This window comes from Dipodomys ordii, unplaced genomic scaffold (assembly GCF_000151885.1).
Source record: "Dipodomys ordii isolate 6190 unplaced genomic scaffold, Dord_2.0 Scaffold15, whole genome shotgun sequence".
In the NCBI taxonomy this organism is placed as follows: domain Eukaryota; kingdom Metazoa; phylum Chordata; class Mammalia; order Rodentia; family Heteromyidae; genus Dipodomys; species Dipodomys ordii.
In genome coordinates, this window is record NW_012267231.1 from 1,222,729 (window position 1) to 1,235,481 (window position 12,753).

Below are 12,753 nucleotides of genomic sequence, written 5' to 3' on the forward strand. Positions count from 1 at the left end.
AGCGTGTGTGCTGGTTGCCGGGCCACTGGAGAGGCAGCTCCCCACCAGAAGAGCCATCTCCACAGGCTGTTCACAGGACAGAGTGAAGGCCAGCCTTCAGCTCAGGAGTAAAATAAGGCCTTTCCTGTTTTCCCCTCTGTTTTGAGCCCCTGTTCCACCAGGCTCCTGAAATGTGACCTCAACTCTGGTTCACTTGTCTCCAAAGGTGAGTGCTTGATGGTTTTGGGGGGCTTCTGCCTTCCCTAGGCTTATGCAAGTGGGCCACCTGCCAGGCCTCCTGTGTCCCTGCCCTCTCCTTGCCCTGCCGTTCCTCTCTGCCGCCCACCAGCCCTGCAAACGCAAGTGACCAGGCACCTCCATCACTGCCGCATGCCACCGAACGGTGAGATCTGCAGGCAGCCGGGCTCAGAGGCCTCCCTCAAGGCCGGTACCACAGGTGGCCAAGAGGCGGAGCCAAGGCCCCTCGCCGGGAGGGGCCGCAGTGACTTCAGGGCCTCGGCACCACCCACGCTTCCCTGCTTTCAGGGACAGTGTCAGTTGTGAGTCTTGAATCCAGGGCCTGGCTTCTATCCCAGAGGTCCCCTGCCCAAGGACCATGCTGGACCACTTGGAGCCGCAGCTCCACTTCCCTGTTAGAAAGTCCTTCCTTTTATTGTGCAGTTGCCACCAGCTTGTTATAAAGGGAGCCATGGAAAGTGTTTGCCGTGGACGGCAGCTTCACGTGATGCCATTTCAGAGATGTGTCCACTACCCACCTCCCAAGAATGTCACCGTCCCCAAACAAGACACAAGCCACCCGGGCGCCTCCACCCACTCTCACGCTAACTGGCCGACTCTCTCCACCCTTTCCTTTAAAGCCCGGCCCCATGGGCCATTTTCCTTGAGACTTTTCTGGAAGCATACGACCTCCTGTGGTTAGGTTCAGCTGCACTCCTTTTGACCAACACTTGGTCAAACAGAAGAAGAAACTTCCTTAAATGCTCGTCCAGCCATGACTCTCCCGGTCACTACTCAGACTCTGCTCTCACACCAGCGCCACAAGGAGAGCCATTGAGCGATTTCTGAGGATGGTTTCAGACCAGCTGCAATTTGGGTTGCCAGCCTGTCTCAAGAAAACTTCCTGGGGCTGGGAAGGTGGCTCAGTGGTAGAGCGCTTGCCTTGCATGCCTGAGGCCCTGGGTTCCATTCCTCAGCACCACATAAGCAGAAAAAGCCAGAAGTGGTGCTGTGGCTCAAGTGGTAGAGCACTAGCCTTGGGCTGAAGAGCTGAGGGACAGCGCCCAGGCCCAGGGTTCAGGCCCCACGACTGGATCAAAAGAAAAAAGAAAACTTCCTGACTTTGGCAACCTATCTTCCAGCAAGGGCCTTTTGCTAACAGAACAAGGGCCCCCGAGAGGCCACATCCTTGTCCTTGGAGCCTTCTATTGTTAAGTGGAAAGACAAAGGGATTCAGATGGAAGACTGATTATCCCAGATCATCGGGGTCACCCAGTCTAGTCACAAGTCCTCACAGAGACCCTTTGGCTTTGAAGATGGAGCCACAAGCCAAGAAACACAAGCGGCTGGTAGAAACGAGAAAAGGCAGAGAAATGCGTCTTCTGGAGTGTTCAGGAGAGGGTGCCGTCCCTTGTACTCCTGACCTACAGATCTCTTCTGGAAATCCCTTGTGTTGAGCTACTTCATTTCCAGTAATTTAAGGTAGCAGTAGGAAACCAGAACATTCCTCATGTGTGTGCCTCCTCCATGGAAGCCTGCTGTGTGAAGCTGCGGTCCTGCATGGCCACCTGGGATATGTGGTGGTCACTCATCAGAGCCCTTTCTGCTGGTGGCAGGGTTTGAATGCAGAGCCTCGCACTCGCTTCACTTGCTTGCTCAACTGGTTCTCTGCCACTTGAGCCATGCCTCCAGTCTGGCTTTTGGTGGTTATTTTGGAGATGGAGATTCATGGACTTTATTTGCCCAGGATGTCTTCAAACCACAGTCCTCTCGATCTCAGCTTCCTTGTGACTAGGGTTATAGGCATGAGCCACTAGCACCCAGTTTCAAAACCCTTTTGAAAGTAACTTCTGCCGTTCCCTGTTTAATTCTCAGTTCAAATTATGGAGGGAAGCCGGGCGCTGGTGGCTCACGCCTGTAATCCTAGCTACTCAGGAGGCTGAGATCTGAGGATCGCGGTTCAAAGCCAGCCCGGGGAAGGAGAGACCGTGAGACTCCTATCTCCAATAAACCACCAGAAACCCGGAAGTGGCGCTGTAGCTCAAGTGGTAGAGCGCTCGCCTTGAGCTGAAGAGCTGAGGGACAGCGCCCAAGCCCAGAGTTCAAGCCCCCACTACCGACCAAAAAAAAAAAATTTAAAAAAAATAAAAAAATTATGGAGGGAAGGAATGAACAAGTGAACAGTTCCACTCTGGGACAGCTCTAAGAACCAGCCAATTACAGATTAGCCGTCCTAGGACTAGATCCCAGCCGCTGTCGTCAGCCTGGGCTGTGAGCCACGGTCACCTGGCCGCCAGGGCTGTGGCTGAGGTATAAAGACAGCCACGGGACAAGGTGCAAAGGCGGTGGGGGGAGGGGAGGCAGGTCTGAGGGTGGAGGAGGGCTTGCCAGAGGCTGACGGCAGGGCTCTGTGGAGGCAGCAGCCAGCAGCTCGTGGTGTTGGCGTAAAACCCACAGGGGAAGTGGCTGCCCCGGTGACAGCAGCCAAGTCTCGGGGGCTTTGTGTATGTGCGTACAGTGCCAGCCTTTAGAAAGTAGGGCCGGAAAGCCAGGGAGGAGCTTTGTAGGCAAACACTGATGGGCAGCAGTACTCAGACAGCTTGAAGCTAGATGACAGGAGCCATGTTCCCCCTCCTCGGCTCTGAACTCCTTCAAGCCAAACTTTGGATTTACTTCCAGGCTTTGCCTAAAGAAGGGTGCGAAAGAGCAATGAGGGAAGAGAAGTTTCTGAAGGAAGCTAAGTCTTGAGGTTTAAAGACATAGTTGGGCCAGGAACTTTAAATGTGTAAACTCTCCTTGAAGGCTTCTCATCCTTGGCAAGCCCTTGAGAACATCTGAAACTGACCACGCTTCCTGGTGGGCCAGGGTGTGGCTGTGGCCCGGGCTGCCTGCAGTGCTAAGTTGCTGTCGCCTGCTGCTATAAATGCCCAGGTGGCCCTTGGCAACTGGCAAGGTTCCCCACTCAACCTGCAAAACAGGCATGAAAATGTCCTGATTCTGCCATTTTTAAATGCTGAATCAAAGGCTGTCTTGGTGGCGAGCCTGGCCTGTCCCACCTGGAGTGGGAAAGGAGGCCTGGAGAGAGCCCCTGGGTCTGCCTCTGGGACTTGGAGCCGAAGCCCAGCAAGTAAGCCATCTGGCTCAGCCCCCTGCAAGGGAGCGCGGCCCAGGCTGTGCGGTCGGCTCGGTCCACACCAGGGCACGGATGGCGGGGAAGTTACTCTTCACACACAGGAGCTGGGTTGAGCTCTGGGAGCGCAGGACTTGCAGCATTCCTGTGGGCAGCTCACGGTGCCACACTGAAGGAACCCCAGCACCCCACAGAGGCAAGTCCAGGCTGTAGCTGCTGAGGACCTGGGCCCGCCCACACCCCCAGCCAGGCCAGCCCAGGTCCGCAGGTTGGTGTGGCCCAGAATCACAGAAGAACAAGCAGGAAGGTTTTGGGTCTATTACAGGATGTTTCTTTAGAAACAGGTGGGGTTCACTCTGTTCAGAGGAAACTCAAGACTGATGTTATAAGAACAGGTCAACGAGGTTTAAGGATAACAGTTTAAGAATTTCCTATTTTCACACTAGGTGAAGAGAAAAATTCCCACTAGGCCTCCCTGAGCATGTAGGAACCAAGGTTTAGCTGAAATCCTCGAAGACAAACGCACGGGGAGGGGGGAAGAGCCTGTGTTCTGCTTCTGCTTCCCCTCACTGACCAGTGCATTATAAATAGCCCTTTGTGCATGGAAACAGTGCTTGATACACTTGTTATCTATTTAAAGTAATTTGCTAAGGCAGTGTTCACATTCGATCTGAGAAACCATCCATAGGCACAGGACGAGGTCAGGAGTCTCATGGTGCGGTACAGCAGTCACATAAGCGTGCAGGACCAGAATATTCTGTGACCCTGTGACCCCACGGAGAGGCAGGTGCTCTTTCAAGTAGGCTGGCGATGCGTTAAACCACTGCCTGGTTTGGTGTGGTGGTGGCGGCATCTGTGCTTTCTCCCAGTGTCTCCCCCACAGCCCACCGGCCTGGGTGCTGTGTGGCCTGCCTGCCTGCGGCAGACCCAAGTAGGGCCTAACGATCCCACTCTCCAGGGCTCTGCTCGTCGCTGTCCTCAGAGTCGGCAGACGCCCTGTTGATTCTTTGCAGCGCAGCCTTGATGCTCCTCTCCAGGTCACTGGCTGGCTTTCTGCTGGGGCCCAGGTGCGGGCCGGAGTCCAAGTGGACTTTCTTCAGTCTGACCCCCTGCCTTATGGCAGCCAGAATCTGCTCGCTGGCTGAGGAGCGGGGAGGGGGCCCCTCGGGCACAGCAGGCCCTTCTGCTTTCCTGAGAGGTGTTCTTTCCTGCCGCAAGGAGGCCAGCACTTCATCCATAGATCCTGAAATGGGGGAGACAGAGTAAGCATTGTTAAGCGCAGGCCCCAGGACTCTGCGGTAAATGTCACACAAACACACCCCATTAGCGCCTTTACTTAAATAATCATCCCTCTGTTGAGTAAATGCATTGACTACCAGCTGGTAATCAAAGACCTAGGATAGCTCAGTAACTAATACTCAACTGGCCATCACAGACCCATAGGGCACTAACTCATGCTCAACTGGCAATCAATGACAGATCCAGGACAGCTCAAGAACTACTGGGTCCAACTTGACCCTCACTTAGCACAGCCGCACCTCTGGTTGGAATGCCTGTTTTTCAGGACACCCAAGCAGCCTGGGAGGAACCAGCCTCACCCACTAAACAGGACTGGTCCCCCAGCTTGCATTTCCCTTCCTGCAGGCTTCTCTGGCTTCAGTGCTGGCTGTCAGCAGTGACTCACTGTGGAATGACGCAGGTGGTCTCCACACACACACTGACTAGCAGGCAGCTCAGTGAACAGGGAGGGGCGGCACAGACGCGTTCTTCCGCATAGAGTGTGTGATTCCACCTACATTCCCCTGGAGTAGCTACACACTCCGTCTGAGGGTGTGAAGTGCTGTCAAAACACAGATTCACTCAGAGTTTCAGGGCAAGGGCAAGAAGAAGCTATTTTCCACCCAGGCACCTTGAGACCCTGTTGTATCCACAGCAGGTTGTGGCTACGGTGTGCACTCCCAGACACGCATGTTGTGGTGACTCCAAGTCCACCCTCTGGCTGACAATGGCACTTCATTTTGACTTAAGCCTGCAGCTGACTTTAATTCCCTTCAGGGAAGAATAAGTCTTACAATCAGGGGCATTTTCTAGTTACAGTTCACACATCTTTTCAGTGAGAAAACATTCTGTGTGTTAAGCCTGGGCTTGGCCAGCAATAGGTGCACATGCCTGTCATCCCTGACTCCAAGACTGCAGCAGGAGGGCTGCAGGATCCAGGTTAGCCTGGGCTAGCCTGGGCTAACCCTGAGGCTGCCCGGAGGGGGCGGGAGGAGGGCAAACAGTGCCAAGTGCTGGCGGCTCAGGAGGCTGAAATCTGAGCATCACCTTCAAAGCCAGTCTAGGCAGGAAAGTCCATGAGACGTTCATCTGTAATTAACCACCAGGAAACCAGAGGTGGAACTGTGACTAAAAAAAAGCCTCGTCAGGGGCAGTGCCAAGGCCCTGAGTTCAAGCCCCATGACTGACAGGGAAAAAAAAAAAAAAAGAAAAACCAAAGTAGATTCTTGATAGCTTCCAAAATCGCAAGCCATAAGCTCAGCAAACTTTAAAACACATTTTTTTTGCTTAGGCTGAGTTTATATTTATCAATCTTAATGAAATTCAGCTGCACCAACACTAATAGAAGTAATACTTCAAGGCAACAAAAATACTGGACCATTCCAAGTCTAGAATTCTTGAAAAGGAAGTCTGAACTGAAGAAGGTGACACAGGACAATTCCAGCCATTACCTGGGCCCTGAAAACTTCCAGCGCAACCACGTGGGCTTTCTGCTAGTTCACACAGTAGGGAGCGTGGCTGGTCATCTGTTAGTGGGGCTCCGAGGGCCGAGTTCTGATGAGTGACAGCTTGAGAGGCGGAGGCCAGAGCAGGGGGCAGTGGTGGGGGTGGAGGAGGAGGTGGAGGAGGAGGCGGCGGTGGCGGTGCTGACAGTGACAGTTCCTCACTGGGTTTGGGATGTGTCTGGACAGGGATGGTTCCAGAACAGTCTTGGTGCTGCGGAGTCTTCTCACCCCTGCCTTGGGGGACGGGAGGTCCTCCTCCAGCCCCTGGAGTCCTGGACACCCACTGGGGATCAGCAGAGGGTGACTGCAGGTTCCCAGTCATGGCTTCTGGGCAGGTCTTCAGCACAGACTGAGCTGGACACTTCTGAACATGGAAAAACTCGTGAGAAGGCTGCCACCAACGCACACCAGGCAGGTGTGAACAGACCTCTGCAAGCGTGATGTGTGCACAAGTTCTCACTGCAAAGTGGCCCTGGGTCATTTGCACTTACATGATCTCACTACTAAGCCTCTTTCTATGGATTGGAAAAGCAAGCACTTGGGTTGGAGATGTGGCTCTGCTGGTGGAATGCTACCCAATGAACAAAAGGTCCAGCACCAAATTCTGGTCCAGATCTCAAACCAAAAATCAAAAATAAGCACTTGCTGAGCATGGTGGCTCACACCTACCATCAACCCAGATGCTCCAGTGTGAAGAGGATCACAGTCCAAGGACAGCCCAAACAAGTTAACAAGACACCATCACAATCAAAACCAGTCCTGTCTGTGATCCTTGCTACACAGCAGGCTGGGTTGTGAGGACCAAAGTCTGGGGCAAAAACAACTAAAACCAAAGAGAGCTGTGGGCATGGTTCAGAAGGTAGAGCACCTGCCTAGCACCTCAAGGTCATGAGTTCAAGCTCCAGTACCACCAAAAATAACAAAGCAATTACAGCCTTCAATCAAGTTTTATTAACTTCTTGGTAATGAAATGAAGATGTGAAAAGATTAGATGAAAGTACAAGTTTTAACATGAAAAATCAGGAACTCTAAAGGACGAAAGGAAGATGGAAACATGGCCAATTTAGTCAAAATATTAAGTCATGGAAAGAAGTAACACAAAACCTGAAGTGTTGAATACAAATGGTAGGGTAAAAGAACAGGCACAGGGGGCTCACGCCTGCATCCCAGCTTCTCAGGAGGCTGAGATCTGAGGTTCAAAGCCAGCCCAGGCAGGAAAGTCCATGAGACTCCAGTCACTCACCAGAAAACCAGAAGTGGTGCTGTGGAGCTCAAGGACAGCACCCAGGCCCAGAGTTCAAGTCCCACAACCAACCAAAACAAAAAACAATAAAACATTTCATGTTCTGAGTTGTCTGCTCATAGTTTATACTTTCTCCTAAGATGGGCTTTAGGTGAAATAATTATTTCTAGAACTTACCCCTTTATATTCTCTTAATCGTTGGAGCGTTTTTTGACGTTCTAGGTTTATCCATTCCTTTTTCTTTTGCTCCTCTTCTTTTACTTTGTCTCTCTTCTGTATTTGAGCAAATACATGTTTGTAAGTTGCTCATGTATCGTGACAAAGAACGAGGCTCACCCCTGACATGCACCCAACCTGTGCCAGCTCAGGACACAGCGTTTCCCTTCCGTGACTCACCATCTGAATGCTGTGATGCTGATGAAGATATCTTATGCTTGCTTCAGCCTGTTGTAATCTGAGCCGGTGAGTTTCTTTGCACTGGCCCTAATAATGTAAAGCACACAGACAATTTCTAACACAGCCCTGGGCTGTAGCACTGCCCCGTGCTAGTGTGAGTGTTCATTAATCTGGTTCCTGGTGCTCCCTAGTCTGCCCCCACGGCCAGATGAGAAGGGCTGACTGGCTACGCACAGGAGCACTTTGTTCACAGCAGAGTTCTTGGAGAGGTGCAGTTCACACCAAGCTGGTTTTTAAGCTATTCACATTTGTTGTGCTGGCCCTGGGTCCTAGACTCAGGCACTTGAGCGCTCACTCCGCTTTTTCACTCCCAAACTGGTGCTCTACCACTTGAGCCATTCCTTCTAGATTTTTACTGGTTAGCTGGAGATAAAGAATCTCATAGGCTTTCCTGCCAGGGCTCGCTTCAAACTACATGTAGGTAATGAACCAAGGGGCCCATGGCTACTGAGTAGCTCGACTGTGATTTCAACTTGAAGTAGACTCTGGCTCCTGTCCCATTAACCCAGCTTTCCAGAAGCCAGTGGCAGGTGTGGGCAGCAGGGATGGTGTGTGGGCAGATGCCCCAGGTCCTCTGATAGGTGGAGGCCTCCCTCACGCCACCATTACGCAGCTCCAAGGGCTGAGCTGAGCACGCCGCCTCTGCCCGGCCTGCTGGAGTGCGGGGCAGGGAGCAAAGGCTGGGGTTGTCAGATCATCTGTGTGGCTCCTAACCCACACCTCTAGCAACCTGTGAAGAATGGGTACCGTCATAACTTCCTACAGAACTTTCATTTCTGTCTTTAAAGTATCTAAGTATTTATAGTACATATGTACAAAATGTAAGAAGACAGTCATAAGAGCGAGGGAAGAAATGACATTGTCCAAAAAGAAGTACACTCTTTACCTAAGTTATATAACTATAACCCTTCTGTATGATAACCCTTTATAATAACATAAAACAGTAATAAACAGAAAGATCATGAATTGAAGGCCAGCCTGGGTTACAAGTAAGGCTTTGGCTCAAAAAAAAAAAAAAAAAAAAAATGCCGGGTGCCAGTGGCTCACGCCTGTAATCCTAACTACTGTAGAGGCTGAGATCTGAGGATTGTAGTTCAAAGCCAGCCCGTGCAAGAATGTCCCTGAAACTCTTATCTCCAATAAACCACCAGAAAACTGGAAGTGGCGCTGTAGCTCAAGTGGTAGAGCGCTCACCTAGAGCTGAAGAGCTGAGGGACAGCACCCAGGCCCAGAGTTCAAGCCCCAGGACCAACAAAAACATAAAAAATAAGTAAATAAATAACACAGCCAGCCCAGGCAGGAAAGTCTGAGACTCTTATCTCCAATAAACCACCAGAAAACCAGAATTGGCACTGTGGCTCAAGTGGTAGAGTGCTCGCCTTGAGGTGAAGAGCTCAGGGACAGCGCCCAGGCCCAGAGTTCAAGCCCCACAACCAACACAAAACAACAAATAAATATATAATGTATATATATATTTTATATATATATATGAAATATATCTAAAATATATTTCAGAAAACTTTACATAGCTGATAATTCCTGTTTCTACCTATTTATATATGTGTGTATACATACATACATGTATATATATACATACATACATGTATGTATACAGATCTATGTACACACACAATTAACGACTGAGCACAACCTCTGTCTTTCCTCAGAGGAGACAGTACAGCCTCCGGCCCGCTACCTGTCTGCTCCTGAGGCGGGCCCTCTTGGTGCAGATCCTGCCCCGCTTGGCCTCCAGCTGCCGCCGCTGCCGGTTGAGCTCCGCCAGCTCTGCAGGGTCCTCCAGCTCCCCAGCATCCACAACCACTTGAAGTTCCTCTGCACTTTCACATGAGTCGTAATAGACAACTTCATCCTGCTTTTCTAAAAACATGATGGATTTTCTTAAACACACCTTACTATAAAAAATGCACAGATAAGGGAAATCTACCACCCATGGAAACCCACTATTAACATTAGGTACATAGAGCCACACACTTCTTACACAGACACACATATCAACAGAGTTCAAAGCACATCTTCCATGTGAAGGAAATATAATTTTAATGGCAACATAGTATTCTCTAAGCATTATCTACTATTAGAATGTTCCAGTGTTGCAGTATTACCAATTTCATTACAGTAAACACTTCTCTAGGCAAAATCATCTGTACTTCACTAGCAAATGAATATTCCAGATTCTTGGTATCTTACTGTCAAGTTACAATCCAGAAAGTAAATTTCCACCAGTAATATATAGTAAAGGTGCCTTACTGGTATTTAATCCTGTTTGCATATTATTTTTTTAAAAGCATACTTATAGGGGCTGGGAAGGTGGCTCAGTGGTAGAGTGTTTGCCCAGCATGCACAAAACCCCAGGTTCCATTCCTCAGCACTACATAACAGGAAAAGTCAGAAGTGGTGCTGTGGCTCAAGTGGTAGAGTGTTAATTGAGCAAAAGAAGCTCAGGGACAGTGCCCAGGCCGAGTTCAAGGCCCAGAACTGGCAAAAATTAAAAAAAAACATACTCATAATAAACTCATTCACTACATAAGTGCATAATAAAAAGTGAGAATTCCTTCCTCCTTTCTCAAACACTGAGTCCAGGTTTTAGGAGCAAACATCAATTTGGCATGCATCCTTCCACATTAACTTTCCAACAGAATTTCTTCCTAAATACCAAAAAAAGTGTGTAAGTTGAAAGTACTGAAAAATTTGAATACCAAGGTTTGAACTAAATGTCCAAGATATACATGAAGAAAATTACTAACTTTGGAGGAACTTCAGAAAAAGAAAAGATTTAAGTGCATGGAGAGACATACCATCACCTTGGGCAGGAAGATTCAAAATTGCAAAGGTGACAGCTCTTCCCCATGTAATCTCTAACTTTAAGTACCATCCCAATCAAGTTTCCAGTTGCGTTTGTGTTAAACTTGCCCAAGTGATTGCTACATCCATCTGGAAGGACAGAAAAGTGAGAGGAGATATAAAATGCTGGAGAAGCGGCGAGGGTGGCATCTGCCCTCCCGAGAGGAACCCGTGCCCCAAGGCCCAGGAACCACACGAGTTGGCGTGCAGACTCACGAGCAAAGGAGACCGGCACCCAGCAACAGATGAGAGCAGTGTGAGGTTCTGGCGAGGACGCATCCCTGCAAAGCCGCAAGGACCACCACTGATCTGGGCAGAAAAGCTCACTTTCCACCAGAGTCTGACAAACTAATATCCTTAACGTGGAAAACAAATGTTCCAATGCAAACCAGAGACCAGGAGTAGACATGACAAAAACTCTTAAGTGACCAGAAAACACAAAACTGTGTTTAGGGGCTGGGAAGGGGCTCAGTGGGGGAGCGCTGGCCTTGAGCAAAAGAGCTCAGAGACGGTGCCCAGACCTGAGTTCAAGTCCTTATGACTGACAAGAATAAAAAGGGGGGCTGGGAAGGTGGCTCAGTGGTAGAGCACTTGCCTTGCATGCATGAGGCCCTGGGTTCCATTCCTCAGCACCACATGAGCAAAAATAGCCGGAATTGGCACAGTGGCTCAAGTGGTAGAGCGCTAGCCTTGAGCTGAAGAGCTGAGGGACAGCGCCCAGGCCCAGAGTTCAGGCCCCAGGACCAGACCAAAAAAAACCCCAAAAAACTGTGGTTAGTATCACTTGTGAAAATCAGAAGGTGGCATTTTTTTCTATCAATTGACAAACAGCCAGGAGTGAGTGAAGCATTTGTTTGCACTGGTACCAGAAGCATGACATTTAGAATTAGAAAGTAATACAGATGTAAGAAAAGTGCATCCCAAATAACTTTAGTACTGGTGTTTTAATGTGCATTAAAACATAAAAGACGTTCTTAATCCAATAATTCCACTTTAGAAATTAATTTCAAGGAAACTATCCTATACACAAAACATGTATGAAGGGAAATTCTCTGCTCAAGACATTTTTTAAGCTAGAAGTCAAAGTATACCTATAAATTTGAATACTATGCAGCCATTAAAATTTTTGATTTTTTATTACTGAAATGGAAGATGTTTATTATAGTATAAGTAAAATATTGTTACCACACAAAGGTTTTGGTTTTAAAAACTGACAGTCACATTTACATTAACTATATCAAAAAAGCTACAAAATCAACACCAAATTGTTCCTAAGTATCTCTAAATGATGGGCTTGGAGTTTTCCTTTTCCGTTTTGCTGCATGTTGAACAATGAATATATTTGAATAATAAAACTACTGAAAGGGGGGGCTGGGAAGGCAGCTCAGTGGTAGAGCACTTGCCTTGCATGCATGAGGCCCTGGGTTCCATTCCTCAGCACCACATGAGCAAAAAGAAAAAAGCCAGAAGGGGCACTGTGGCTCAAGTGGTAGAGCGCTAGCCTAGAGCTGAAGAGCTGAGGGACAGCGCCCAGGCCCAGAGTTCAAGGTCCCGTGACCGGACCCAAAAAAACCACACACACACACACACACAAAGGGAAGAGCTATCTTGGCAAATTACAGAAGTTGCAGATGACAGGGTAAATGTTTTCTGCTTGGTTTTTCCACTGCCACCTTATGGCACAGGGCCAGGCAGTTCATTATAGACGGAACCTCCATTTTATGCTTCACAAAATGTCAGTTGGTCATGCGGTTCCTTTCTTCCTAAAAGCAGGGCTGAGGGGAAAGCTGTGGGCCGAGTTGCAAAACCTCTGCTTTGGCAATCGCGTGTGTGTACAGAGGGCAGGTGTGGGCGGGGAAAGAAGAGAAGAGTTCTTTCCTGCCAGCCATTGCACCAGTCCTTTTGCTCTGTCTTCCTAACAGTTTATCTTGGTGCTTTGCATCCCAGATGGCTTTGAACTGGGATCCTCCCAATCTTCGCCTCCCAAGTAGCTAGGCTACAGGTATATGCTACCAGTTCCTGGCCAAAAATGCACCTTTTTAAAAACTTTTTTTTTTTTTTTT

General features: G+C 49.2%; 1 protein-coding gene across 1 annotated transcript in view; it reads right to left on the reverse strand.

The window, feature by feature from the left end:
• Positions 1-4,111: 4,111 nt before the first annotated feature.
• The window catches only part of Whamm (WAS protein homolog associated with actin, golgi membranes and microtubules), a 22,983-nt gene continuing 14,341 nt past the window's right edge, over positions 4,112-12,753 (reverse strand). Inside the window, exons 5-9 of the mRNA XM_013012085.1 lie at positions 9,525-9,706; positions 7,769-7,855; positions 7,550-7,645; positions 6,076-6,493; positions 4,112-4,589 (exon numbers count right to left, since the gene is read on the reverse strand). Of these exons, the coding sequence (XP_012867539.1) occupies positions 4,285-4,589; positions 6,076-6,493; positions 7,550-7,645; positions 7,769-7,855; positions 9,525-9,706 (1,088 nt within the window). The 3' untranslated portion in view covers positions 4,112-4,284. The remainder of the gene's footprint in view (positions 4,590-6,075; positions 6,494-7,549; positions 7,646-7,768; positions 7,856-9,524; positions 9,707-12,753) is intronic.